The sequence below is a fragment of the Haliotis rufescens genome, unplaced genomic scaffold (assembly GCF_023055435.1).
Source record: "Haliotis rufescens isolate VD_foot unplaced genomic scaffold, xgHalRufe1.0.p SCAF_2, whole genome shotgun sequence".
NCBI lineage: Eukaryota > Metazoa > Mollusca > Gastropoda > Lepetellida > Haliotidae > Haliotis > Haliotis rufescens.
The window spans coordinates 14303491-14329900 of record NW_025963890.1 but is presented as its reverse complement, the minus strand read 5'-3'; the positions used below and the strand labels follow the sequence as shown (position 1 = coordinate 14329900).

The 26410-nt window shown below is 39.4% G+C and overlaps 1 protein-coding gene across 1 annotated transcript; it reads right to left on the bottom strand.

The window, feature by feature from the left end:
• Nucleotides 1-22559, bottom strand: LOC124113751. The gene is made up of 18 exons (XM_046474260.2): nt 22044-22559; nt 20285-20472; nt 18686-18763; nt 17359-17453; nt 16370-16447; nt 14122-14194; nt 12943-13010; nt 12466-12541; nt 11871-11976; nt 10605-10698; nt 9484-9628; nt 7664-7720; nt 6586-6813; nt 5218-5283; nt 4201-4281; nt 2324-2404; nt 1731-1796; nt 1-660 (listed from the first exon to the last, which is right to left on the bottom strand). The coding sequence occupies exons 1-18, from the start codon at nt 22258-22260 to the stop codon at nt 178-180; spliced, it is 2280 nt and encodes a 759-aa protein (XP_046330216.2). The 5' UTR covers nt 22261-22559; the 3' UTR covers nt 1-177.
• Nucleotides 22560-26410: the final 3851 nt, after the last annotated feature.

The following is a 26410-nucleotide window of genomic DNA, read 5'->3' as shown; positions in this document are numbered from 1 at the left end:
TTCCCTTGGCTTTTTAGGAGATATTCCATGATATGATATCCCTGAGATGTCCAAGCACAGCATCTTTTCAAAAACAACTTGCAACTGTGTATGGTCAAATCAGACAAAACCTCAAAGCATCCCTATTTACATTGCGCTAATTATTGAACTATGAACTTGTTTTAACGCACATTGAAATCATTTTATCAGTGGATTTGATTCCTCAGTCGGTGTATACTGAGGATCATAAACCGGGCTATCAGATCTTGTAGGCTTTCCCTCCTCAATAATCTGTACTTCAAAACGAGGCTTTTCGGTGTCAACTTTTGAAAATTCAACCGTCTGCTCAGGTATATGCAATTTCAATTTTTTTCCCGAACGCTTCTTATACTTTGGTATCCTTTTTGACGCTGGGCGTGAATTGACAATATACATATCTGAGTGACGTTTACGAAGTTGTTTTCCATTTAGAAACGGCTGACGTGTCCTAGGCTGCGGAGTTAGTGGCTGTGTGGACTTCAACTTTAATGGTAAATCACATGCATGAAAGGTCCTGTAAACTCGGGCACATGGATCAGCTTCCTTGGGAGGTTCGGTGAGAGTCTTGTAGTGGTCCTCTTCATTTCTACTTATTTTACCCTCAGCTGCAGAAAAGTCATCTTTCAGGTGTACTGAAAATGGCTGCAAAGAGAAATACAAATGTAGCTGAATGTAATATAACCATATCTGACATATATTACCAGTGACATACTCAATGATGCCATAACTGTTAGGCAAAAGTACCCATTCTCAAACAACCAGCCACCTGTGACTCATTACCATGAAACAAAAATATGATTGCAACATGTTTGCTAACATCCAACGTCATTAAAATCTGATGTTTGTGCTCACTACCACTACACACTGATTTGAGGACATCCCATTACAGGTCTCATCAGAACGACCTTTCGTGAACTTTGATTGACTTTAGATTTTAGACTTCAGAGTCCGCGATGAAAGTCTGATCCACACATTGATTGTGATTCTTGGCACACTCCAAATAGGTGACACAATCTGCTGATTTAATGCGTTTACCAACAGTAAGTTCAAAAACCTCCCACATAAAATTAGTTTGTTTTACAATTAAGTAATTTAATTAAAATCAGACCTATTACTCTGGTACGATACCTCTCTGTGTCAAGGTCTGAGGACGCCTCTAAAGAAAGGCGCTGATGTCAGGCGATGTCAGATATAAATAATGAATTAGCTTCATCTTTCAACTGCCTTGATTCTGTAATTTTGATATTAGCAATCGAACAACCTTAATGCTACACTTTTATTTAGATTACTGGTAGATGACATGGCGCTCAGAAAAGACAGGAGTTATAAAATATCATCAACAAAATAAGAGTGAGACTTTATTATTTTGCCTTTGGATTTCCCCAAATATATTCATTTTTGAGATACATGGATCAAATAGGCTCGTCTGATTGCTTCGCGCCCTCGTACCAAGAATTGAAAAGCCTCAAAGTGATCGTATATGGAGATGACCTCATATCTTCATGCATAAAGGTATCATATCAAGGAGTAAAAAACTTGATTTTAACCAGACTGTCTATTAACAGTATGGGTAAGTTAATGTGAAGTTTAATTTTTTAATATTTCTTGTATGAACACTTTGATTGAATTTTGGTCCAAACATCTTGAAAAACCTACAAACAAAAAATAAATAGACCTTAAGATGACATATGTTGCTATGCTGAGATACTTACCAATGGCGACCCAGGGGCAGCTAATAACCCAACCACCTTTTTCACTTCAGGACTGTTTTCCACTTCCTGAAAGATGACAAATGCTTCATGTTAACTATGTTAACTGTATCCTAAGATATAAACCAGTTCAATCCATGTTAACAAGCAGTCCTTGAATGATCTCCTTAATGTGACCACCAGGCAGGGCAACATCAAGCACATCTTTTAACGTCTATTGGTATGTTGCACCCTGGGATTGAACAACTGACCTTCCGCTCTCCTGACAGACATTCTATCCACTAGACCGTAGTGACAGTCCAGCATAGACATACCTCTATATGAACATATTTGCAACATCACCCTCAAAACTCATATTTAACCTTTTCCAAATTTCCACATCTCATCACAGAACCCACTGCAACTCTTGTTAATTTCCACATGATGCTACACAACCAGCGACACTCATACACAACCCCTTCCCAATTTCCACAACTCATCACAAAATACAATTCACCCCTTGTTAAAATTCCACACAACCAACAACACTTATATTTTCCCTATTTTCCCATCTGAGCCCAAATTAACCATTCATCAACCCTATGGCCTTTCTTTACCTCGAGCACTTTCTTAAAGTCTAGCGTCTTGGCATCCTCCTCCTCCTCCTCGTCCTCCTCCGCAATGCCTGCCATCTTGACCTGATGGATGTAAGGAAAGTGAAATCTTTACACGATGTCATAGATGTATATCCACAAATACTTATATGTGTGGCTTGAAACTTATCAATTAACCTTTGTCATTATGAAGACTATATCATCTTTTGCATCTTCCAGAGGCCAGGAAGTGAACTAACTGTAAAAGTCCAGTTTCCACCCTTGCTGAAATTGGCTGGAATTTTGGAATGTTGTTTCGGATGGACTAACGAGTCTATGCATAGTCCAATCAAAATTGCGTACGAACTAGACAGTTGGTTTAAAAACTGCCGTGCAGATTTCGGTCAATTGCAGGATTTGCAAAGCATGTGTACCGCCAACTTGGGGTCAACAGATATCTTGCAAATCTTTTCAAGTTTTTAATCAAGGTGCTCATGTGATTTGATGCACATCGCGAAGTAAGACCCATTTTATCACAATATAGATCTTGATTATCGATCAGATCGTCTTGACTGGGCGCTGCCATTTTGTTTGAAGCAAATGCATGTGATATGAGAGGTGGAATCTGACTGGTCAATAGGAGGGATATAGAAGGGACATAACTCATAATAGCCACTGGTGGTGCTACGATCGAGCCCAGAAATTCCAGCCTAGTTCGGCAAGGGTGGAAACTTGACGGGACTTTTACAGTAAACTCCCTTGCCTCGGGAAGATGCATCTTTGTTCACCACTGCCATTTTGGCCTTGAATCAATGCACATTTTAACCAATCAAAATCTTTAATTATATCTATGGTTCGATTGTCAACTGAGCAAATGGTTTGCTGTGACAAGTCAGTAAACAAGCATGGGTCTGTGACCTTTGGAAAATCGACAAACCAGAGTAATGTGCTGTGATCAAGTACTTGGACAAAAGGGCTTTCCACCAAAAACCATACATTGGTTATACTATGCATAGTCCAATCAAAATCACGAACAGAAATCGAAATCCGGTTCGTAAACTGTCATGCAGATTTCGGTCGATTGCAGGACTTGCATAGCATGTGCACCGCCAACTCGTTATCAACAGATATTTTCCAAATCTTTTCAAGTTTTTAATCAAGGTGCTCACGTGATTTGATGCATTTTGCGATGTAAGACCCGTTTTCTCACAATATAGATCTTGACTGTCGATGAGATCGTCTTGACTGGGCGCCGCCATTTTGTTTGAAGCAAATGCAAGTGATACGAGAGGTGGAATCTGATTGGTCCATAGGAGGGACATAGAAGGTACTTAACTCGTAACAGCCACTGGTGGCGCTTTGATCGAGCCCGGGAATTCCAGCCTAGTTCGGCAAGGGTGGAAACTGGACTTTTAAGTCAATTAACTCTCTTGCCTCGGGAAGATGAGTTTCAGCATGGCAGGGAGAGCCTTGAAGACGACACCTATCCTGGAAGGCCTGTCATGGCATCTGTACCAGAAGTGATCCTGCTGAGAGTCCACAATATGGCGATGACCAACCAGAATATGACTGAGCTTCATATCGCTAGTTCAGTGGGCATTCACAGAAAGTTTCGCCTCTGTGACATCATGCAGTCTCCACAAGAAAAGATTTCACTGTTGTGCAATTCCTTCCTCAGAGGCTTATCTTACCAATCAACCCTGGTAATTATGAAGACAGTATCATCTTTGTTAACCACTGCCATTTTGGACTTGAATTAATGCAAATGTTTAACAAATCTATGGATCAGTTGTCCATGACCTGACCTTTTCACCTTGTAAAGTGACGTGAATCTTCGACCTGACCTCTAACATAGAATACAATTGCCATCCTTATCTCCAGACCCTGCCCTCTAAACTCACCTTCTTATATTCTTCAAGGAACTTCTTAGCAAGAGTCACCGACTCCTTGCCTTTTGTTGTTTGGTAGGACTCCCTGGCAACCTGCAATTAGTTTGAATTTATAGAAAATCTCACCTGAGCGGGGTGGGGTGGTTTCAAGTCTTTAAGACATTTATCTCTTTGGTGAAACCCATGAACAGGGAATAGTACAAAGGATATTAATCAGGATGAATCAGGATGACACAACTGATGATCATCAGATCCTGACACACCTAAGGGATACAACTCTTGATAATTTTCTAAGCAAAGTTTGAAATTATTTGAATACATTATACAATTTTAAAGTGTAGAGAGTGAATGTTGTTTAATGCTGCAGTCAGCTGTATTCAGAGTGAGTGAGTGAGTGAGTGAAGGAATGTTCCTAAATACTGCAGTCAACAGTATTCAGAATGAGTGAGTAAGTGAATGTTGTTTTAATCTATTCTTCAGTGTTAAAGAGTTTTCTGAAGTTGAGAAAAGTTATATCACACTTGATATTTCACTGCAGCAAACATAACACTCTTGACAGAATTATTGTCATGAAGAGTTACCTCCCCTCAAATTGTCTCCCCTTATCCTAAGTGTCTGGCTCATACACAAACTGTTGACGTCCTTTTTATGTTAGTTCCACATTGACAAGGCAAAATAATGACAGATGGTCATTTATGGAGTTAATATCACTTCTTGCTGTTTGTTATTCTCTTGAAAATGTTTCATTATAAACAGTAACTTTCTCATCTAACTCGTCAGTCGAGACTGTTTGTTTCGCAAAGCGCCATTTTTGTTACTTGTTTAATCTTTTGCTTCCAAAAGCTGTCTCGCAGTTTTCAAGAATATTTTTTGTTGAAGTTGATTCTGTATATAATCATTTCGAGAATAGAGAATTTTCGTGACTCTTGCCCTTGTGAAAATATCTCATTGAGAACTGCATGCTCATGAATGAAAGTTGTGCTATTACTTCTACACTTCTCACTACAGATGCTATCAGATCCCACCAACCTTAAGATCATTGCGAAAAAAATATTCAGTGGACGAAGGTGATGTGTGTGGGGCGACCTCCTTCATCTGAAATATAATTGATAATTAAAAATGGAAAATACAAATAGAAATAATTGCGTACCAATCCAAGCTAAGGGAGGTGGAAGCTTGGCATATTCTTTACTGATCAAACAGTTTTTCAGGATCCGCCCAAAGACATAATTTTATTTTCAAACTGGAGGCACTAACCTATTGGTTGGAACCGCAACACATGTATTTCAGGACATGCAACATGACACAATCATATCTGTGTGTGCAAAATATTTTAACAGCAATTTCTGGAACAATTTTTTCAAATCTTCTCACCAAAAAAGACTTGTATATCAAGGTTTGCTCTCATACATAAGGAACTCAAACATCCTCATGGAATTCAGTCTAGAAAGCCCCATATCTTTTCCAAATATTAATTCACATCACAAAAAGATCTTACTCACGATATTGTGTAAACAAGCAGTTCTATTCCTACGTCACACAGAGTGAATTTGACTTTCAGGGGTGTGTATGAGGTTAATCAGGAATGAAGTATCTAGCATCTTCTGTAAGCCCGCTTTTAGCAATATTGCAGGAATATCACGGCAGGGGACACCAGAAATGGGCTTCACACATTGGACCCAGGCTCGATTCCTGACATGGGTACAATGTGTGAAGCCCATTTCTGGTGTCCCCAGCCGTGATATTGCTGGAATATTGCTAAAAGCAATTCCCATGTTGGAAATCGAGCCTGGGTCTTTGGCGAACGCTTTAACCACTAGGCTACCTGACCGCCCCGCTCATGAATGAAGATGAAAATACAGCAGCAGTGATGGCTGAAAGACGAGGCAGGGAAAAGTCCCTGTTGGCCTACAGGATCTGCTGCATAATTAAGGAAATCAGTAAAATGTTTAGAAATCTTCATAAAAGTTATCAGATGCATTATTATGAATCAAGATTTGTTTATTTCAGCACTTGCGTGTTCCATATATTTAAAAGCACTAAATTTATTGTATAATTAACATGATCAAAGCTATCTGACTTTGGGAATCATTTATCTAATATTTGAACTTGAGCAAATTTTGACCCAAGCTGATTTTCAGGACATGTAGAAAAAGACAGTAAAATTCTATGGTAAAAAACTCATCTTGGGTCACCAGGTTTGCTCATTTTGAGTTTAAAAGACTTTTTTTCACTCATTTCAGCCATTCCGATTAAGTTAATCATGCTTTCAGTTTTGCTAAATGTGCAAATAAAAAACAACCATTTGGCCAAAGTGGACCTTTATCTTACCTTGTCCTTTGAGCTTAACACATAAGTAGCTGCATTTCACAAAGATCTGCTTCATGAATTACTTACTTTCAAAACCAGCAGGCCCACTAGGAATATTGCCACAATGTTCATAAGGGTGAGAAGGAGACTTATAGTTCCTAAGATGGCTGCCTCTTTGGCCATATTGCAACTGTAGGTGGGTGTGTACTTGTTGTACAGTAACGGCACACAGGTTGTAGATAGTCCTGGGTATATTGTACTGTTCGCATGTGAAGATAAATTTGTCGTATACATCATGGCTAGTGGTGTATCTACCTGTTAAAATAATGGTGAAAATAATAGAGCATGTTTGTCGTAATATCAATTGCTTGCTGAATACCCTGGTACAAAGCTCAGTTGAAATTTCTCATAAAGTTAATTGACATTGACATATTACTAAAATTTCACCTGCAAAACACTGTGATATATTGAGAGATTTAGGGACAGACCAAGACAAAGGTCTTGTATTTGGTTGAAAATAAGTTGAAAATTTCAGCATTGATGTGACGTAAATTTCTCAAATATAGCCCCTTTAAATGAAAGTTATACAAAGAACAAAATAAAAAATAGTATATTTTCAATCAAACACTGAATTTACATTTCTTTCTTTTAACCTTCTGGAAAACAAGGCATGCATAAAAAGAAATTGATGTGGCAAAATTTCAATAATCAAATTTATCATAAAAAGAGGAGTTGTATTAAATGCTGTCTTGAGTGAGTGAGTGAGTGTGTATGAATTTAAGCCAATTTTAGCAATATTCCAGCAATATCATGGCAAGGGACACCAGAAATGGATCTCACACATTGTACCTATGTAGGGAATCGAACCAGGGCGAATACTTTAACCACTCGGCTACCCCAATGCCCCAAAAAGATCTTTGAACAGTATTTCAGATATATCACTACAAGTCAACTAAGGAAGATAACACAAAATGAAACAGTTCTTAAATGTCTACCACATTCATAAAACCCACAAGCATGGGTATGTTGCTGACACACTAAAAAAAGATTTGTAATCAGGGTGGTACTGGAAGTTGAACCATAATCATAGGATTCTGGTACGCCAAAGGGAGGCAATTCTGCATCTAATGTTTTATTTGCACATCATGATAACACTGGTACGAACCTGCACCAAGGCTGGAGGGGATATTGCAGCTGTTATTGATAGAGCCCACAACATTCCCTAATGATTGAAAAAAATAAAAAATAATAATCATCAATCATGAATATATGAATATATCATCTTTGCTAAAATGCCAAGTGTGTCATGAAGAATACATTGGACAATTAAATTTGTACTTATTGAATGAATGAGTTGGGTTTTATGTCGCTTTTAGCAATATTCCAGGAATATCACGGCGGGGGACACCATAAATGGGCTACACACATTGTACACATGTCGGGAATCGAACCCAGGTCTTTGGTGTGACGAGTGAACACTTTAACCACTAGGCTACCCGACCACCCCTTGTACTTATCGTCAGTCTCACCACAGTCATTGTAAAACTGTAAATGTGACATCATGGCAACACTGCATGACAGCATGACACTGTGATGTCATAACATAGTGACGTTACAACTGTAATCATTTCCAACATTTATTTTTGCAATTCTCACATCTGACTGGGGGCCTAGTCAAGAAGCTGTCTTAGCACTATGTTAATTGTAAGTTCACAACAGAAATTAAGACAGGGTTGGACCTGTCGCAACATTGTGACAAGTTGTTTGAGTTAGACATTGTTCTTGCCATTGTTGGACAACATCCTGCAACTGCAACATGGTTAATGCAACGCACACCTGAAAGTAAAATCTGTGTTGCAAGCTTGTGATCACTGCAACTATATAAGCTTAGCGATCATCTCTACCAACTATATGTATCGAGAATAGGCCGCCTGGTCTTTGGAAGCAATAAAATGTAATTTTGCTGCAGAATTTGGAATTTACATCAGAAGATCTTACGTTCCTTAGTTTTCTTTCTTAATAGAAAAATTGAAGAATTATTTACTCCAAACTCTCAGTTAATGATTATCTGTTCATATTGCTTGAACATATATACAGAAAATCATTTCTCGATAACTAATTATTCGTTAAAAATTGTATTTCATCTCATTGTTTAAATCAGGTAATCCTAAATTCCTGGTCTGGTACCTATTCTCTGATTATCTGACTTGTGAAGATGGGTTGTATCTCCACAGCGTTCGAAATACCTGCCTGCCCGACCGTCCGAGACGGGTTGATTTCAACTCGGCCTGCCAGATTTTCAAATCCCCCTGCCCGACGGTCGGGTTATATTTCATATGTGAAAATATTCTAAATATTTCCTGATGATAAGCAATAATTCACATGTAAAGATGAATGATAAAGTGTAACCAAAAAGACACCCCATTAGCTTTTAGACAACCTAAAATTTAGCGATGCGCTTATGCTACAAGCGGACCGTCTATATACACAATATCGTGCAAAACAAAACAAAGAAGATGATGATAATGATGAAGCCATTGCAAGAGCAGCTGTTACCACGGATATTGCTACTAGATATCAAAATTCTGACTATGAGTCAGAATTCAGTGACCTCGTTGAAGGAAGTGTCAATCACAATGACACTGACAGTGATATGGACATTGATTGAAAGTCATGAGGCCCTATTTAGGAATAAGGATATTTACATGATGTATTCTAGAATATTAAATACAAATCTGCCCTTTAAAGTGTTTGCTATTTCTTTTCTTGTATTACTTCATGTTCAATGAATTCGATTTAAAGTTTTAATTAAAATATCCTGAGAAACATATGATTATAGTGGGCAGGCAGGTTTTGGTCAGGGCTGGCAAGTTTTTCAGCTAGCCAGTCCTGTGGTCTGGCTGAAATTTTTGGGAGTTTCATACCCTGATCTCCATGTACAACATACCCAACAAAGCTTTCATTGATGCAGAAATATCAACTCACAGCATTAACGGCTGGGGGTAGGAGAGAGGCCGAGATGGCCACACCCACCAGGGACCCAGCATTGCCCCCCAGGATCGACAGGGCCACACCTGCCCCCGAGGGGATTGCAATCAGCAGGCCTACAGCAAGACTTCGATGGACACCTCTGTAAACAGGGGAGTCAATCAATGTTACTATTATAAAAGAGAGAATGAATCAGTGTTACCTTTATGAAAGAGTGAGAGAATCAATGTTACTGTTACGAAAGGAAAGTGAATCAATGTTACCGTTATGAAAGTGTGAGTTAGACTGTTGCAGACATATGCTGTGCATGAGGTTAGTGAGTAAGAGTGTGACTAAGCGACTATGAAGTAGACTTTTTAGAGTTGGTGCAGTTATATGCAATATAAAAACCATGTAGGTTCAATAACCAAATAGTGTTTGAAATTAAGGGTGATCCTTGTGTCCTTCTCCTCTTGTGTTTGAATCTAAGGAACCCTAACTTTTAACATAGGATTATGACCAAAAAACTTGACTTTTATGCTTAATTTCACACACTGAAATTTGAGTCTTTGATTGACATTTAGAAGTTGGAAGAACATGAATACATCACACTTTTTTTATGGAGAACAACTTCTATATTCTTTGTAATGATGTTTCCGGCCTTGCACTTTTATACTGTGAATACTGATTAAGTGTAGTGAGTTGATACATATACATGCTGATATGTTTACACATTCTCTGCATATACTGGAAGCCAATTTACTGAGCTACTACCACACTCCAGTCACTTTGTACACGTAACGCTACGTCCTCTACTGACGCTATTCCTGTCATATCTTGCACAAGTAGATGTGTTTCTCTGGACACCTTGATGCTATTTGACTGAGTTACCTAATGACACTCAATGCTAATGTCACATGTACAAGTGACTCTATCTCAGGTAATGTTACGTCCTCTACTGACGCTGTTCCTGTCATATCTTGCACAAGTAGATGTGTTTCTCTGGACACCTTCATGCTATTTGACTGAGTTACTCAATGACACTCAATGCTAATGTCACATGTAGGAAGGAACCTCTCTCAGGTACAGTACGTCCCCTGTCGTATCTTGTACAAGTAGATGAGTTTCCCAGGATGTACCTTGATGCCATCTCCGGCGTGGGCCAGGAGTCCGAGTTGCCCAGGAGCTGTCCATGCACACCAAGTCCACCGTAGATGAAGCCAGCAAACAGACCTGACACAGACAACACAGACGTGGGTGTCACTGGAAGCTTACAGCCCCACAGCGTAACTATATCTGTGTAAAGTCAAGTCTCTTGAAGGCTGACCTACTTTTTTACCTACCCATTTACCTTAACCAAAGTTACTGATTTACCACAACTAAAATGGTTAGCAAGTTAATTCATGCTGAACTGTTATGTTAACTGATGTGTTCTATAGATCACAGATACTACTTCAGGTTATATATGTGATTGGAAAACAAATACCTTCATGCAGAATTATAGATAACATGCAGATAAATATAACTACACAAAGGCTTTGGTGAACCAAATATTAATCTCTGATCTGTGCTAACAAATAGTTCTGAACTTTCCTCTCCCTGGTTGAGCCCCAATTCTGGTATGTTTAAATTGAGGCCTAAAAACTAAATGTTGTCGTACCGATTATACTTAATATAAAAAAATATATACATACTGTAAAAAAACTATAGAAAACAATACAAAATCACTGACATTGTTACCCAATTTACTTCGTTGTTGTTTGCAAAGTATTAATTTTGATATTCATGTTTCGTTTTAGCTATTTGTAATTTTTGACAATGTATCAGCAAGATTTTCTTTAATTTCGAGGTACCGGGAAAATTTGTCGTTTGACCAGAATAGTGAGCAGCTGGTAAGTAATGTATGTTAACATTGACAGTATATGCCACTTTAATGCTTTTATTTCATTATGTCATTTAATTTGAATGACGTTACAGCGGGTTATCTTTTCTATCCTATGATTATGTCAAGAAACTTACTGGACCAGATAAAAAATCCTGCAGATCTGAAATAGCCAAATATGCCAGTACGATGATCTACTGTAGTTCTCCCAAAATCTACATATGAGAGGGAGGTGTCTAGTGAGTTGTTCCCCATAGATGTAGCTTGGCAATGTAGACGAAAATGACCAAACGATCGCATCCAAAAGTGGGAGAGATATGACAATCGATATCAGGAGAAAAGGTGCAAATAATCCATGTGAAAATTGTTAGATTATCCGGGGAATACCAAACCTAACACCCCTGTTCACACAATAGACTTGTCGGACAATGCATTCAGGGAGTCATCATTATTTAAATATGGGTAAATATTTTTAGAAAAAACAAAAACGAGTCGTTTATTTTGTAAATACAAGTAAACATACCAAAGACAAGGCATATTCCCAGCCCAGTGAGTTCAGACTTGATGCCAGTGTTCCTGAGGTCATCGTACTTCACAACTGTGCCGAAAATTCCAGCTAGAATTGGCCCCTGCCAACAGGAATGTACATAGCAGTGTAAAAACACAGGAAAGGTAGTGTATAAGTGAAAACCCCGCTAGAATTGGCCCTTGCCAATAAGTATGTACATAGCATAGTGAAACACAAGGGTGCCAACCACCTTTCGGTATGCTGGATGCCGATCTCTGTTAAATGGTATTCTGGATTCTGGATTCCATTTTTGGCACCCTCCAACACGGGGGAGAGACAGTGTTAGGAATAATGCTGCTTTGTTTTAATTTTATGACATTTTATGTACTTCCTGTTTGAATCCAGATTCAACCAATCACAATGTACGAACTTTGAGTGGAGATATAAGCATGCTGGCTATCATTTTAACAGAACTGTTCTCTCCCAGACCCAGGGCAACAACCAATCACAACGTACGTACCATGAGTGGAGATATAAGCATGCTGGCTACCAGTATAACGGAACTGTTCTCTCCCAGACCCAGGGCAACAACCAATCACAACGTACGTACCATGAGTGGAGATATAAGCATGCTGGCTACCAGTATAACGGAACTGTTCTCTCCCAGACCCAGGGCAGCTATCCAACTAGAAACACAAACATCATTATCAGAGAAAGCATGAGGGTGAATTAGGAGATAAAGTTTCTGTGTTTTCAATTCGATTTGATACCTGTGAATATCTTTTATAATATAGCATTTACTGTGTTATTCTTTTTAGAGTGAGTGAGTGAATTAAGAAATAACCTTGTGAGTGAGTGAAATAAACTTCACGTGTTTTCAGCTTGAAACCTTTAAATATCATATAACACATAGCATTTATTTACTGAGTGAATGCATTAGGAGATAAACTTCTGTTTTCAATTAGATTTGGTATTTTTCTTACTATTTTCTACTATTAAAGTTTAAGAAATACAAAGAACAAGTAAAAAGGGTAAAAAGGCATACATTTCATCTTAATAAGAGATCTTCACAGAATGCATTTCTCACCTTGCGAGGAATATGAGCATGACATAATCAAATGTCAGCCTTGCATTACTCTGAACTGACTCAACCACCTGAAGAGGAAACAGAGAAGTGTGGTGAGGTTCTGGGGCTCACCTACCCAAGATCATCAAAACAGTATTTTTTTCAGCAATTACTTACACATACCAAACAATAAAAGTTAGGTCTCATGAATATTTTTTTGGATATTTATTATGAAATTGTGTGCTCAGTTTTAAATACAAAAAATAGTTGCCAAAAACTATTCATGATCCCTAACTTCTCTTGGTTTAGTATAGATCTAATCTGGCAGACTAAGGCAACAGGGCAAGTTAACAGGGCCAGACCATCTTCTGGATGACAATTAGTAAACTATATATACCCGAATTGATACTGTAAATCTTGAAATTAATGCTTATTTGCGGTGATTAAAGCGCTTCCGTAAAAACAATAAACAGTGTTTTCCCAAAAAGAACACACAGTTTATATATTCTGTTGACTGTTCAGCTATGCACAGGTCAATCAAAACGCTGAATTTACTGTCATGCTTGAGGTCAGCCATTTTGTCTAATATTTTAATTATGTGAACTTTGTTTCTGCATTATTAAATCAAACAACAGCATACATTGTAAAATATAGGAATGTTGCCTTAAAATAAAAGTCAAATATAACAAAGGTGTTTTCTTACAGATTATTTTCCTTGCAATTAAACATTAAATTCAAGATGTGCAAAGCATAGTCTTGGTCATACCTATTACTAATTGTTGTGTCTTGTTTTGTTTGTTTGTTTGTTTGAGGCTGCACTCAGCAATATTCCAGCTGTATGATGGCGGTCTCTAAAAACATCAAGTCTGGACCAGACAATCCAGAGATTGACATCATGAGCATCGATCCATGCGATTGGGATACAATGACATGCATCAACATGAACTAATTCAGTGAGTCTGACCACCCGATCCCGTTAGTTGCCTCTTATGACAAGCATAGTCACTTTTTATGGCAAGAATGGGTTGCTAAAGAAGACCTATTCTACCCCGGATCTTCATGGGTCAAACTGGCACATCTATGTTGAAAAAAGATGTTTAATCAAAGCAATTCTATCAATACTTGTAAACACACAAGCCTGAATGATTGAATATTCCTTCCTCATGTAAGGGTGACATAAATCAGAGATAATGAACTAACCTGAGCCACAACCAATCTTGACTTGATCGAATCCCTAAATTCATGTTCCTTTTCTTCTCTAGAGATGTAGTTCCTGCAAGACAGAAGTGATGCCCCCATACAGAATGAGTGAGTGAGTGAGTATGGTTTTACGCCGCTTTTAGCAATATTCCAGCAATATCACGGCAGGGGACACCACAAAAGGGCTTCACACATTGTACCCATGTCGGGAATCGAACCCGGGTCTTCGGCGTGACGATCGAACGTTTTAACCACTAGGCTACCCGACCGCCCCCCCCACCCCCATACAGAAACAGCAGGAGAAACCAGTGTGAAGTGAGGGAGCCTTCTTTCAATACACTACAACCACCATGTTGCTTTTCAGAAGGTGAAAGCCAGCAGTGTTAGCAATTAACCTCCTTAGTATCCATGAATCTGATGTTCTAGTTTGTGAATTAAACTTGGGCTGTGAGATTACATAAGCAAGAACTGGAGAGAGTCTTATTAGTTGGGCTTAAAAAAATTTAAAAATTGATTCTCAGGCAATGGCTTTTGAAAATGTAGTATGGTGTTTTTCTTTTTTGTGGTTGTTCTACCAGTGTGTGCATAATACACTCAGTCAATGAGGCGAAGATGTTATTGTTGGCATTCAACACAGGCAGAAGCATGTCAAGAAATCTGTGCTGAAGTACGCAAGTTAGTCCTGTTATTACACTATTTGGCTATAAAAGTGTTCACTCAGTACTGAAGGAGTCCCACGAAGGAGCTTGGCAGTGCACATGTAAACATGGTAAAGGGAAGTAACTGCATGCTATATATGATCACAATGTTTTTAAGTTTATTCACTGACAGGGTCGTGTGTTCAAGGTGCAGAATATGTGAGGATTTATTCTTTTTTGAAAATGGAAATAAAAATGAAACTTGCGGCAGATTTTGTGATGATGCTGGCGGTGCCTGAGAAGTAAGACTATTATGTTTTTGGGCCTAATATGGTCAAAATAAACAGGGTAATATTTTGTGTAGGTAAAGAGTTTTATACCACACAGCTCATTACTGAGAGAACGTTATTCACTGGGTCATTTGTAAATACATTATCCGGTGACAGGTGCCTGTGCTTGTCAACAAGTTTTTTTCGGGCACGGGTGACCCAGTCCTCTAAGGCGTCGCGATTCGCTGTACAGAGTTGCGTCCCTTGGGCACACCAGAAAACCATGATTGTGGGTTCAAATCCCGGTTCGCCCTGATTATCTTCCTAGGTTTGTCAGCACCATACCCGTGCTCGTGGGTTTCACCGAAGTGGTAAACGTCTGGGGCCTGCATTAAGCTGGCACGCTGCGATATAACCGGAATACTGTTAAAAGCGGCGTTAAACCCTTCTCAATCACAAGCGAGTGAATGTTATTTCATGTTGTAGTCTGCACTGTCACACCCAATTCACAGCGGCCAGTCACTAATGGAGTTTGGCAGCTAAACAGTTGTTGACGCCATGACAATGAGTAATGGGAGACACATCTGACTGAACAGTAATGGATATTAATGGGGCTCTTCAAGCAAGGTGTATTTTGGATAAAAAAAGAACAGAGTGTCATATGTCATCTGCTGCGCTGCATTGGGTAATATTCCAGCTATATGACAGCGGTCTGTAAATAATCAAATCTGGACCAGGCATTGTGAGCATCAATACTAAGACACCGAATCTGACGTCTGATTCATATAGTCTGACCCGTGAAGATCCGGGGTAGAATAGGTCTTCAGCAACCCATGCTTACCGTAAAAGGTGACTATGCTTGTCGTTAGAGGTGACTAACGGGATCAGGTGGTCAGGCTCGCTGACTTGGTTGATGCATGTCATCATATCCCAATTGCATGGATCGATGCTCCTGATGTCAATCACTGGATTGTCTGGTCCAGACTCGATTATTTACAGACCGCTGTCATATAGCTGGAATATTGCTGAGTGCGGCGTTCAACAACAAACAAATCATACAGTCGCCTCTTCTGACCAGCATAGGTTGCCAGTGACCTATTTCCTCCCTGAAATACCACGAGAAAATTCAATATTTGGCAAGTGTGAAATAGGGCCTATTACCATTTGATTACCAAACTGATTGAAAACGTGAGTGAATGAGCTAAAATTAAACGTTGCATCAGCACTACTTCAGCCATTGATAATAACGATGACTCACAAACAGCCAGGTCCCAGATGAGAGTTGCACTTGCCTGCATGTCCTAACACTAGTATTATCATATAACAAACAATTTGACTCACGCTTCAACTTTGTCTGAAATCTCGGATTCCTCACTTGGTGCTGGTTCATAGCGGAGATGGATTGATGTTGGAAATACGCTGGAGGAAAAAAGGTTGTTAACTTGCAATTAATACAATTTATGTCATTTAAAAGTATGAAAAAATTTGTTTATAAAATGACATGTCTTATTTGCTTTCCACAGAGTCTGTGACCTATTTTTCAATAATGCAAAAAAGTAGGTCAAGTGAGTGAGTGAGTGAGTTTGATCTATATGCCATTTTTGCTTAATGCTGTACATTGTATTTCAGTCACATTTCGTACACTTATGGCCAAAAAAATAATAGTCTTCGTTCTCAGGCACTGCCCGCATGATCATAAAGTTTGCCGCACGTTTCATTTTTACTTCCATTTTTAAAAAAATATAATAAATCCTTAAATATTCCAAGTCCAAGGGTAGTCAAATACTGTATATTTTACTCACAAAAGAATACTTTTTGCAGGCCTTTCCCAGGTTGATTGTACACAATTGTTTATTTGGTTGCACAACACTTTATCTGGTTACATACTAGTTTGAAAAAAAATTAAAAAACACCAAACATGTGACATGTTACTTTGCGTACCACACATGTCTAGCTTCAAAATGTTCAAATTTTATAATCATGCAGGGGCAGTGGGGTGGCCAAGTGGTTAAAGCGTTCACTTGTCACACCGAAGACCTGGGTTTGATTCCCCACATGGGTACAATGTGTGAAGACCATTTCTGGTGTCCCCCACCATGATATTGCTGGAATATTGCATTGGCGTAAAACCATACTCACTCCCTCACTTTACTGATGCATGCAAAAACGTCTGAAAAATGTCCAAAAATTATATTTTCAAAGTCGCTTTAAGTTGGATCAGAAACTGTGAGCAAAGTTTAAAGAAATCATCGCTGGGATCATCCATGCAAAGTCACATGTTGAAAATGTAAAGGTTTACAGTTGTCTCAACCAAACCAGGACTACGTTACCTGAGGGTGGTGTTTGTGAATCTCCCTATACCAATATTGGAAAGACGCGTGATGATTTCCTCACATCTCAGTCCAGATTCCTCAACAAAGGACACCTGCATAGACAGCAAAGAAAGGTTTGTTTCCTTTGTTTGGTTTGTTATTTATGGACATACTCAGAAATAACCCAGCTTTTAAATACTGGAATTCGAATCTGGACTTGATAATCCAGTGATTGACATCATGAGCATCTATCCACAGGACTGGCCTAAGTTGACATGCAAAGTGAAGTCACTGTACCTGACAACCCAATTCATTTAGCCTCTTCTTACGACAAGCATAGGTTGCTAGAGACCTGTATTCTTACCCAGAATTCCCATGGGTCAGGCAATAATGGGACATACCGTATTCGACATAATAAGCGCCCAGGGTGCTCTCAAAGTTAGAAATAGGGGGCTCTTATTAGAATATTATTTTGGTGAAAAACAACAGAGTTGAAAGATCGTAAATTTCGTGGTTTATGCTGACAGCCTGAAATGTTTATATACAACAGATATATTTTTTGCAGAATTTAATTTCCCATAATTAAGAATGCATATAACATAAGTATTATACACGAATAAATAAGTCATGTGTACATTGATCAATCGGAAGGGGTGCTAATTAGGATTTTCACTAGCCAATATATTAGAAAATATCGCCGTGGGCGCTTATCAGAGCGGGGCGCTCATTGCGTCGAATACAGTAGTATTATTGATCATTCAGCAGAAGATATCTGCTCAGGGATGTTGAAGGTTGACCAGGGGAGTGAGTGCATGTTGTTTAATGCAGCAGTCAACATTTCCTTCATATCAAAGCAGCCTGTAAATAATGGTCGCTGGGGCAGACAAACCAGTGGTTGATAGCAAAAGCTACATGGTCTGTCGTGAGTGAGTGAGTGAGTAAATATTTAACGTCACATCGGCGTCATATCGTGACAATGGTCTGTCATGATGACACCTAAACCGTCAGGTCCAATATGTCCCATCTGATCCGGATTTTGTCAGCTTGTAAGAGTTGCTGGATTGCCTAGTGTTGCAATATCAAGTAATGACTGCTCCCTATCATATCACTGTCCAGTACAATAACTGATCCCCGTACATCCAGGCTTTTAAGATAATAGCCTCTGAGAGTAAATGTGTGAAGTCCGACGGGCTTCTTGTTGTCTCTGTAATTAGTGTTTGGATAACATGGGATATTGAAACACCTAGGACCTATTCTATCCTTGAATTCCCAATTGTTTTTATGCTTTTAAAAATATAAAAGAAACCTTCATTAATTCTTACTGTTAGTTGGGTGAATGAGTTACCTGGACAATGTTTTCTTGGAGAGACGTCTGCCAAACTGCATTGTCAATCTGCAGGGAGACGAGGGTCTCTTTCAGTCTCTGGAAACATGAAAATGTGAGTGAGAGAGGGCTTTATACTGCTTCCAGCTATATTCAAGTAATATTACCAGAAATGTACCGGTTGTACCAGTGGGGTCTGAACCCTGATCTTCACCGTAAGGTATGAACGCTTTAACCACCAAGCTACTCTACCACCCCTGAAACATGTCTAAATGACAGATATTCAGTTATGCTATTGACACACTCTGACAAGGAAAATGACACCTGAAGTGTAGGCAATAAAATTATTAACTCAACAATGAATATATGCTATCTACAGCTATCTAATGCAATGCTAATAGTGATCAGGTTGGTGATAGAGAGTGTTTGGTGCTTGTCAGCCATAAGACACCTGTGGCTCAGAGTCCTGTGCAGAACACATTGGTAACAGCGTTAGAAATTGGCACCAGTCCTGTTGTCCTTCCATAACTGCCCAATAGTTAAGATATCATAAGGACTAGTAGAAATTTACCATTTATAAGGGTTTTACTATATGTTACAATTATAAGGACTCGTGAACTAAAAATGTTAGTTTCTATTGCTGAGGTGACTATTCAGGTGATGTTAAAGCAATGCTAATTGGTGAGGGTAGGTGGATGGGTGATATGTTTTTAGATTTAAATTACCTATGACTTGTAAATGATTAATTTTATGCTAAGTATGAACTAGGTTGATCCACACGATCCATGAAATGTTAAAAATTTGAATTTTCTGCCTTCTCAATGTCCATCTTAAACATGGTAATCCTGATAAATGTTACTATCATACCTCCATGTCAGAATGATGAGATCTGAATGGTCCATGCAATCTTGATAAAATACTGTGTAACCCGCCTTGGTGGGTAATAAATTTCTCAGCGAGGAAATAAATCTCTTATACCCCGCCATGAGCAATACAGGCTGCACGTGGATTTCTGAGAGGCAGAAAGAATCTGTTACACCCCGCTTCAACACAAGTTAACCTCAGCCAAAGACGTATATAGATACGTCCGTGCCTCAGCCCAATCGAACAGCTGTTTTCTATCAAGTTTGAATTTGTGTTAATTCTTTTACAATGTCACATTTATGTCGGTAAGATAAACTGTTGTAGCAGGATCACTCAGGGTACATGGGGTTTTATGCATCCTTTGTTAGGTTCTATACCTCAAGCTGGAGGTCCACCCTATGTACCCTGAATAATCCTGCTACAACTTATAATGTTCTGTGGCACTGAATTATTAATTTTGTATTGATATTTAAATCAATCAATAAAAAATAAAACCTATCATGAAGCATCGCAGGCTAAGTCGGCTGAGTTATGCTCCTTAGTCAGGCAGGATCTGCTGATCCCAGTTTTTGAATCCCAGTTTCGTCTTGGTGAGGATCCTTGATTTGTCAGCACCATGTAACTGAAGTGATCAACATCTTTCACTTTTACCTGATTCTAAAGGATATTTTTGCCCTTAATCATTTACCCAGAGAAAGTGGCAAAAGTTATTAATCTCTGTTCATCATTTCTGTCTTCTAGCATACATGTACTCACATCTTTCAATGAATCTTCACCGAGCAAATCTACAAAAATGCTGCCTTCTTCTTCATCATTGGATTCTGTTTTGACTGTGGGTTCCTGTGCTTCACCAGTTATCTCCCCTGATTGTTTCTCCACCGAATCTGGCACATATTCTTTGTTCTCTGTATCCGGTACAGCATCTACTTCAACGTCTGTCTCAGCTGAAATCATATGCTTGCTATATTAACACAAACTGATATGGACATCTTTTATTTCAGTGAAATTTAACTTTAAACCCCCTTGGGAATTCTGCATTAGAAAAGGTCCCCAGCAACCTATGCTTTATGTATATGTGAGTGACCATGGTTTTACACCGCTTTTAGCAATATTTCAGTAATAACAGCAGGGGGATATTGTACCCATGTGGGAAATGAACCCTGGGTTTCGATGAGCGAATGCTTTTACCACAAAGCAACTCCACAGTTGCTCGTCACAAGAGCAGGGTTGTATCAGTAATTCAAATTGTGGTTTTCTTATATTCTTGGATATTTTTTAAATTTCATCAAATTCCAATATGTAAAACTAAACATTAAAGTCCTTCCTGTATATTGGTCCTGTTTGCTGTATGCTCTGTGAAATGCAAGTCAATTCTCCAAAGCCATACTATTAGTAATACAGTATTCGACGTAATAAGCGACCCGCTCTAATAAGCGCCCACGGCGATATTTGCTAATATATTGGCTTGTGAACAATCCCAATTAGCACCCCTTCCGATTGGTGAAAGTACACAGAACTTATTTATTCTCGTATAATACGCACTCGAGTGTTATAACACCCTAAATAATGGGCAATTAAATTCTGGTAAAAAATATATCTGTCGTATATAAACATACATTTCAGTCTGTCAGCATAAACCAGCATAAATCTTTCAACTCTGTTTTTTTCACCAAATTAATATTCTAATAAGAGCCCTATATTTCTAATTTTGAGAGCGCCCTGGGCGCTTATTATGTCGAATACAGTAACTACAACATCCTGACTTCTAAAATTCTTAATTTCAATTTGGGATTTTCTCTAATATTTGCTGCAGATTTGTGGCTATGATTCAACCTCTGAGAAGGTCTTGATAAATTCCTGAAGAACAACTAAAAGGATCAGTGTGGGTGGGCGGTGAAACTTTGTCGCTCTTGTTGATGAAGTGGTTGATAGATCATTCTGTCAGCGTGGATCATTGCTAATAATATCAATCACTGGACTATCTTATAGTTAGCCACAGTCTTAGTGCTGGAATATTGCTGAGCGTGGCATAAACAACATTCATTCACTCAATCACTCATAAACCTTTAGTCTTGGGGTTAACTGCAGACTACTGTATCAATATGCCAATCAAAGCATTATAGATCTACCTGAATTGGCGCTGTAATACCTTGATTGGTATATACTATTATTATTTTTCTCCTGAGAAAAGTTTTTATCTATTTGTGAAGCTTAAACTTAATCCTTTTATCCATTCATGGAGTGGGCAAAATCTTCAAGAAAACTTTGATTTCAAAACAGAAAAATTTGCCAATGCATATTTGTCCATAGATCTGTTACAAGTAAATGGAGGCAAGGCCGTAGTTAACTTTTTTTGACAGGGTGGGGGCAAATATTTGTACAAGTATCACTTGTCCCCAACTTGATTCAAATAAAACTGTTTTCTATAAAAAAAATAATCTAGGGGGCAACTGCCCTCCCTGCCACCCTACATAACGTTTAGTGTGTGTACCGCCAATACCCTGTTCCTACTTACACAGGTGACCCTCTGATTCTACAACCGGACTTTTCTCAGACTCATCTGCAGTTTTCAAAGAAGTCTCAGCTATTGGACTGGGTGAGGTCCCATCGACCACGCCCCCTTTCGCGTCCACGTTCTCCTCTCCATCTCCCTTCTCTTCCTCTCCATCCTTGGCGAGCGCAACTACATCTGAATCCTGCGGTATGTTAATAATGAACAAAACAAACGCCATTTCCAAACTTCACATGAACACAACTTGACGACCTGACTACACCGGGTTTGACTTCCTGGTACACGGCAAAACCACGAACTTGGTTCCATCTATAAAGAAAAAGCGCTTCGATTGCTAAGGGCATTTGCGTCTTTCAACAATATAACCACATTTACAGGCGGTGACATACTGTATTTGTTCCTTGTGAAATATTAAGTAACGCATCCTTCATCGTAACACTGATATTAAACAGTGAACAAAAAATTGAGTAAATGTTTGGTGATACATAAATTGCATATTCAATAACCAAACATCCTTTTGCGTGTAAGTTTTTGGGACTGCTTAAAAGTCGGGCCGGGCCGGGCCGGACCAAGACGTGCGAATCTTATTATTGGCCAATTTATACATTGTCGACGACCATAAATATAAATTAATGATGCAGCGTACACACGTGCCATTAATAGAAACCACACACCATAATGTAATGTGCAAAATAATAAAAGTTCTTGAGAGCAAATCGCTCAAGAATCAAGAAGTCGAACGGTGTGCAATCTTGGCAAAGTTACATGAAAAAGTGGAATCGTTAAACGAATTTGGATTGATACGTACCAAATACTCGCAACTGCCGTCATAAATATTGTCCGACGGAGCTGGATCTAACTATGTATGGAGATAAGATGACATGATATATGGCATTAAGTGCATACAAGCAAGGTAGTTAAAGAAAGCCATTTTGTCCGATTTGCCACGGGCGGTCAAAATCAATTAAAAGAAAACCGATGTATCTTGAAACATGAACAATATTTAATCTTACTAATTACTTACCAAACACTTCCGTTGGAGACTATGTTGATAGTTTGCAAGAAAGGGCTTCACTTTAGCAGACTATAGTATGTCTAAAATACGTGTCCATTAAAAATATAAAATGGGTAGATTAGATAGTGTTTCTTTGTATGATGCATCTGTGATGTTTTGGATGCTTTTAACCACCCGGTCAAGTCGGGCCGACCACACACCAACTCTTGCATTTTCCCGAGGCAAGGGAGTTAACTGACTATAAACTGACGTCTAAAGTCAGTTAACTCCCTTGCCTCGGGAAGATGAACTGTTGTGGTGGAGACGATGTTGGGAATATTGGGGAGGGGTGGGTTACTTCACTTGGTGGAACGTGTGTGGGCTCAATCAAGTGTACCAGAATTCACGAGTGATTGGCGCTTATGTGACCACGTGAAACTAAGCCCAATCTACAAATGTGTGTGTTGACTTCAGATACCGCGAACTGTGGCCATATGAAGTGGTAGTTAGGTAGACACAATACTATGCTACGCATGTATAGCACATTTAATGATATATCTGTGATGTTTTTGTTGACTGTGACCACCCGGACCAAGTCGGACCAAACACTTGTGATAGAGATTGACTTGAGAAAATTAAGCAAGGGACTCGCTTTAACGGACGAGTTCGTTTAGGATACGATGAACTGTAACATTTTAATGTGGTATTTAGATAGATTATATAGTGTTCTATACATCATAACACTTTTCATGATATATCTGTGAGGTTTTAACCACCCAGGCCAAGATGAACCGAACAGCGACGAAACACTTAGATTAAACATATTCTATTCAACTTTATTTAAAAGGGTTTGGTTAACAGGCTAGACTAACATCTAGTCTCTGAAATGAACATATCGTACATAAAAAAACAGTTGTTCAGTTATCTTAATAAAAATATGATAAAAAGGAGCCCAGTGACTCTCTTCATTTTCAGATACTGCAGTGATCTAGACTTGCCAAACATTATAGACTTGCATGGGCTGTATTTGATATATATTTGTATCAGGGTCTATAAGACAGACTAGTTAACAGGTCTAACATGCTGATATCAATGCTGATCCCTGTTTCATCATTACATTAGTGTAGACATACAAATTTAAAGGTCAAGCAGAAACAATACATAATATAAAGGAAAAAGACCACCCATGCTACAAGTTCAGACTTCAGACATTAGTATGCTGTGGTTGACATCACTTGTTAAATTTCCGTTACCATACAACATTGTTTTCTGATCAAAAGAGAATTGGAGAAGCGGAGACTGACTCTAAATAAAACCCGCACTTATATGATGCAATATTTGAAATATGTTTTTCAATTGAGATCACCACGTTCAATTTTTAAACGAGCATGGGCAATTTGACAATATCGAATAAAAGCGTCTTCCCACGATTACAACATTCTGTGACACAATCGCACCAGGGAGTTAATACAAGTGAATAGTTTAAAAGCATAGATTTCATGATAACAACCTATTCACTTGTCTCGAGTAAAACACTGCTGACATCCTATTTGTTTTGTCTTTTTTTTTACACCACTGCTTGGAATATTGGACTATTCTGTTTTGAGATTGTTGATCTCCAGGTTCTGGTCCGTCGAATGTGCTTGAGTATTACAGTACTGATCGACCACCATTTTCGTCTTCTTAACTTTATATTCGACCAATCGGGATGACACCGTGTGGCTGACTGTCATCCGTATTTATAACTGTTTTAGCTCCTGCAGATAATCATAGTTTCTGATTAAAATGGCGATAAAGTTGTTATTGTGACCTTAAGTCACTATCTGGACGGAATTATCTATTTTAGTTTGACGAAGACATTAATGGTAAAGGCATTTACGAGAGATGTTTGGTATGAGTGAGTGAGTTTAGTTTTACGCCGCTTTTAGCAATATTCCAGCAATATCACGTCGGGGGACACCAGAAATGGGCTTCACACATTGTACCCATGTCGGGAATCGAACCCAGGTCTTCGGCATGACGAGCGAACGCTTTAACCACTTGGGCTACCCGATCGCCCCTGTTTAGTATGAAGAAGAATAGGTGATATGTCAAGGATGGATGCGTTAAATGTGTGACTTCACAAGTATGGACGGCAGACATAGCCGTAAATACAGATAAAACATAACAGCATTAAAAACATATGAAGATGGACATTTTACCTCAACATGCATGCACATTTCTATGCAATAACTACGGTATTGAAGTTGATGAGCGGTACAGGTCCCGGAAGCGACATTTACCGTGTCAAGGAACAGTGTCTAAGCCATAACTGGTCCAGGGAGCGCAACATCCCGTGTCAATGAAGCGTATCTAAGCCATTACTGGTCCAGGGAGCGCAACATCCCGTGTCAATGAAGCGTGTCTAAGCCATTACTGGTCCAGGGAGCGCAACATCCCGTGTCAATGAAGCGTGTCTAAGCTATTACTGGTCCAGGGAGCGCAACATCCCGTGTCAATGAAGCGTGTCTAAGCTATTACTGGTCCAGGGAGCGCAACATCCCGTGTCAATGAAGCGTGTCCAAGCTATTACTGGTCCAGGGAGCGCAACATCCCGTGTCAATGAAGCGTGTCTAAGCCATTACTTGTCCAGGGAGCGCAACATCCCGTGTCAATGAACAGTGTCTAAGCCATTTCTGGTCCAGGGAGCGCAACATCCCGTGTCAATGAACCGTGTCTAAGCCCTTACAGGTCCAGGGAGCGCCACATCCCGTGTCAGTGAACAGTGTCTAAGACCTTACTTGTCCAGGGAGCGCCACATCCCGTGTCAATAAACAGTGTCTAAGCCACTACTGGTCCGGGGAGCGCCACATTGCGTGATAATAAACAGTGTCTAAGACCTTACTGGTCCAGGGAGCGCCACATCCCGCGTCAATAAACAGTGTCTAAGACCTTACTTGTCCAGGGAGCGCCACATCCCGTGTCAGTGAACCGTGTCTAAGCCACTACTGGTCCAGGGAGCGCCACATCACGTGTCAATAAACAGTGTCTAAGATCTTACTGGTCCAGGGAGCGCCACATCCCGTGTCAATGAACAGTGTCTAAGACCTTATTGGTCCAGGGAGCGACACATGCCGTGTCAATGAAGCGTGTCTAAGACCTTACTGGTCCAGGGAGCGCCAGATCCCGTATCAATAAACAGTTACTAAGACCTTACTGGTCCAGGGAGCGACACATGCCGTGTCAATAAACAGTGTCTAAGGCCTTACCGGTCCAAGGAGCGCCACACCTCGTGTCAATAAACAGTGTCTAAGGCCTTACTGGTCCAGGGAGCGCCACACCCCGTGTCAATAAACAGTGTCTAAGACCTTACTGGTCCAGGGAGCGCCACATCCCG

Bases quoted from the DNA above. Each gene is read 5' to 3' on its own strand.
- LOC124113751 (XM_046474260.2), bottom strand. From the start codon at position 22,260: ATGGCGTTTGTTTTGTTCATTATTAACATACCGCAGGATTCAGATGTA. The intron at 5,284-6,585 runs GTAAGTAATTCA...ATTATATTTCAG, and splicing joins TGGGCCTGCTGGTTTTGAAA to ATGAAGGAGGTCGCCCCACA. The intron at 1,797-2,323 runs GTAAAGAAAGGC...GTCATCTTTCAG, and splicing joins ACTTTAAGAAAGTGCTCGAG to GAAGTGGAAAACAGTCCTGA.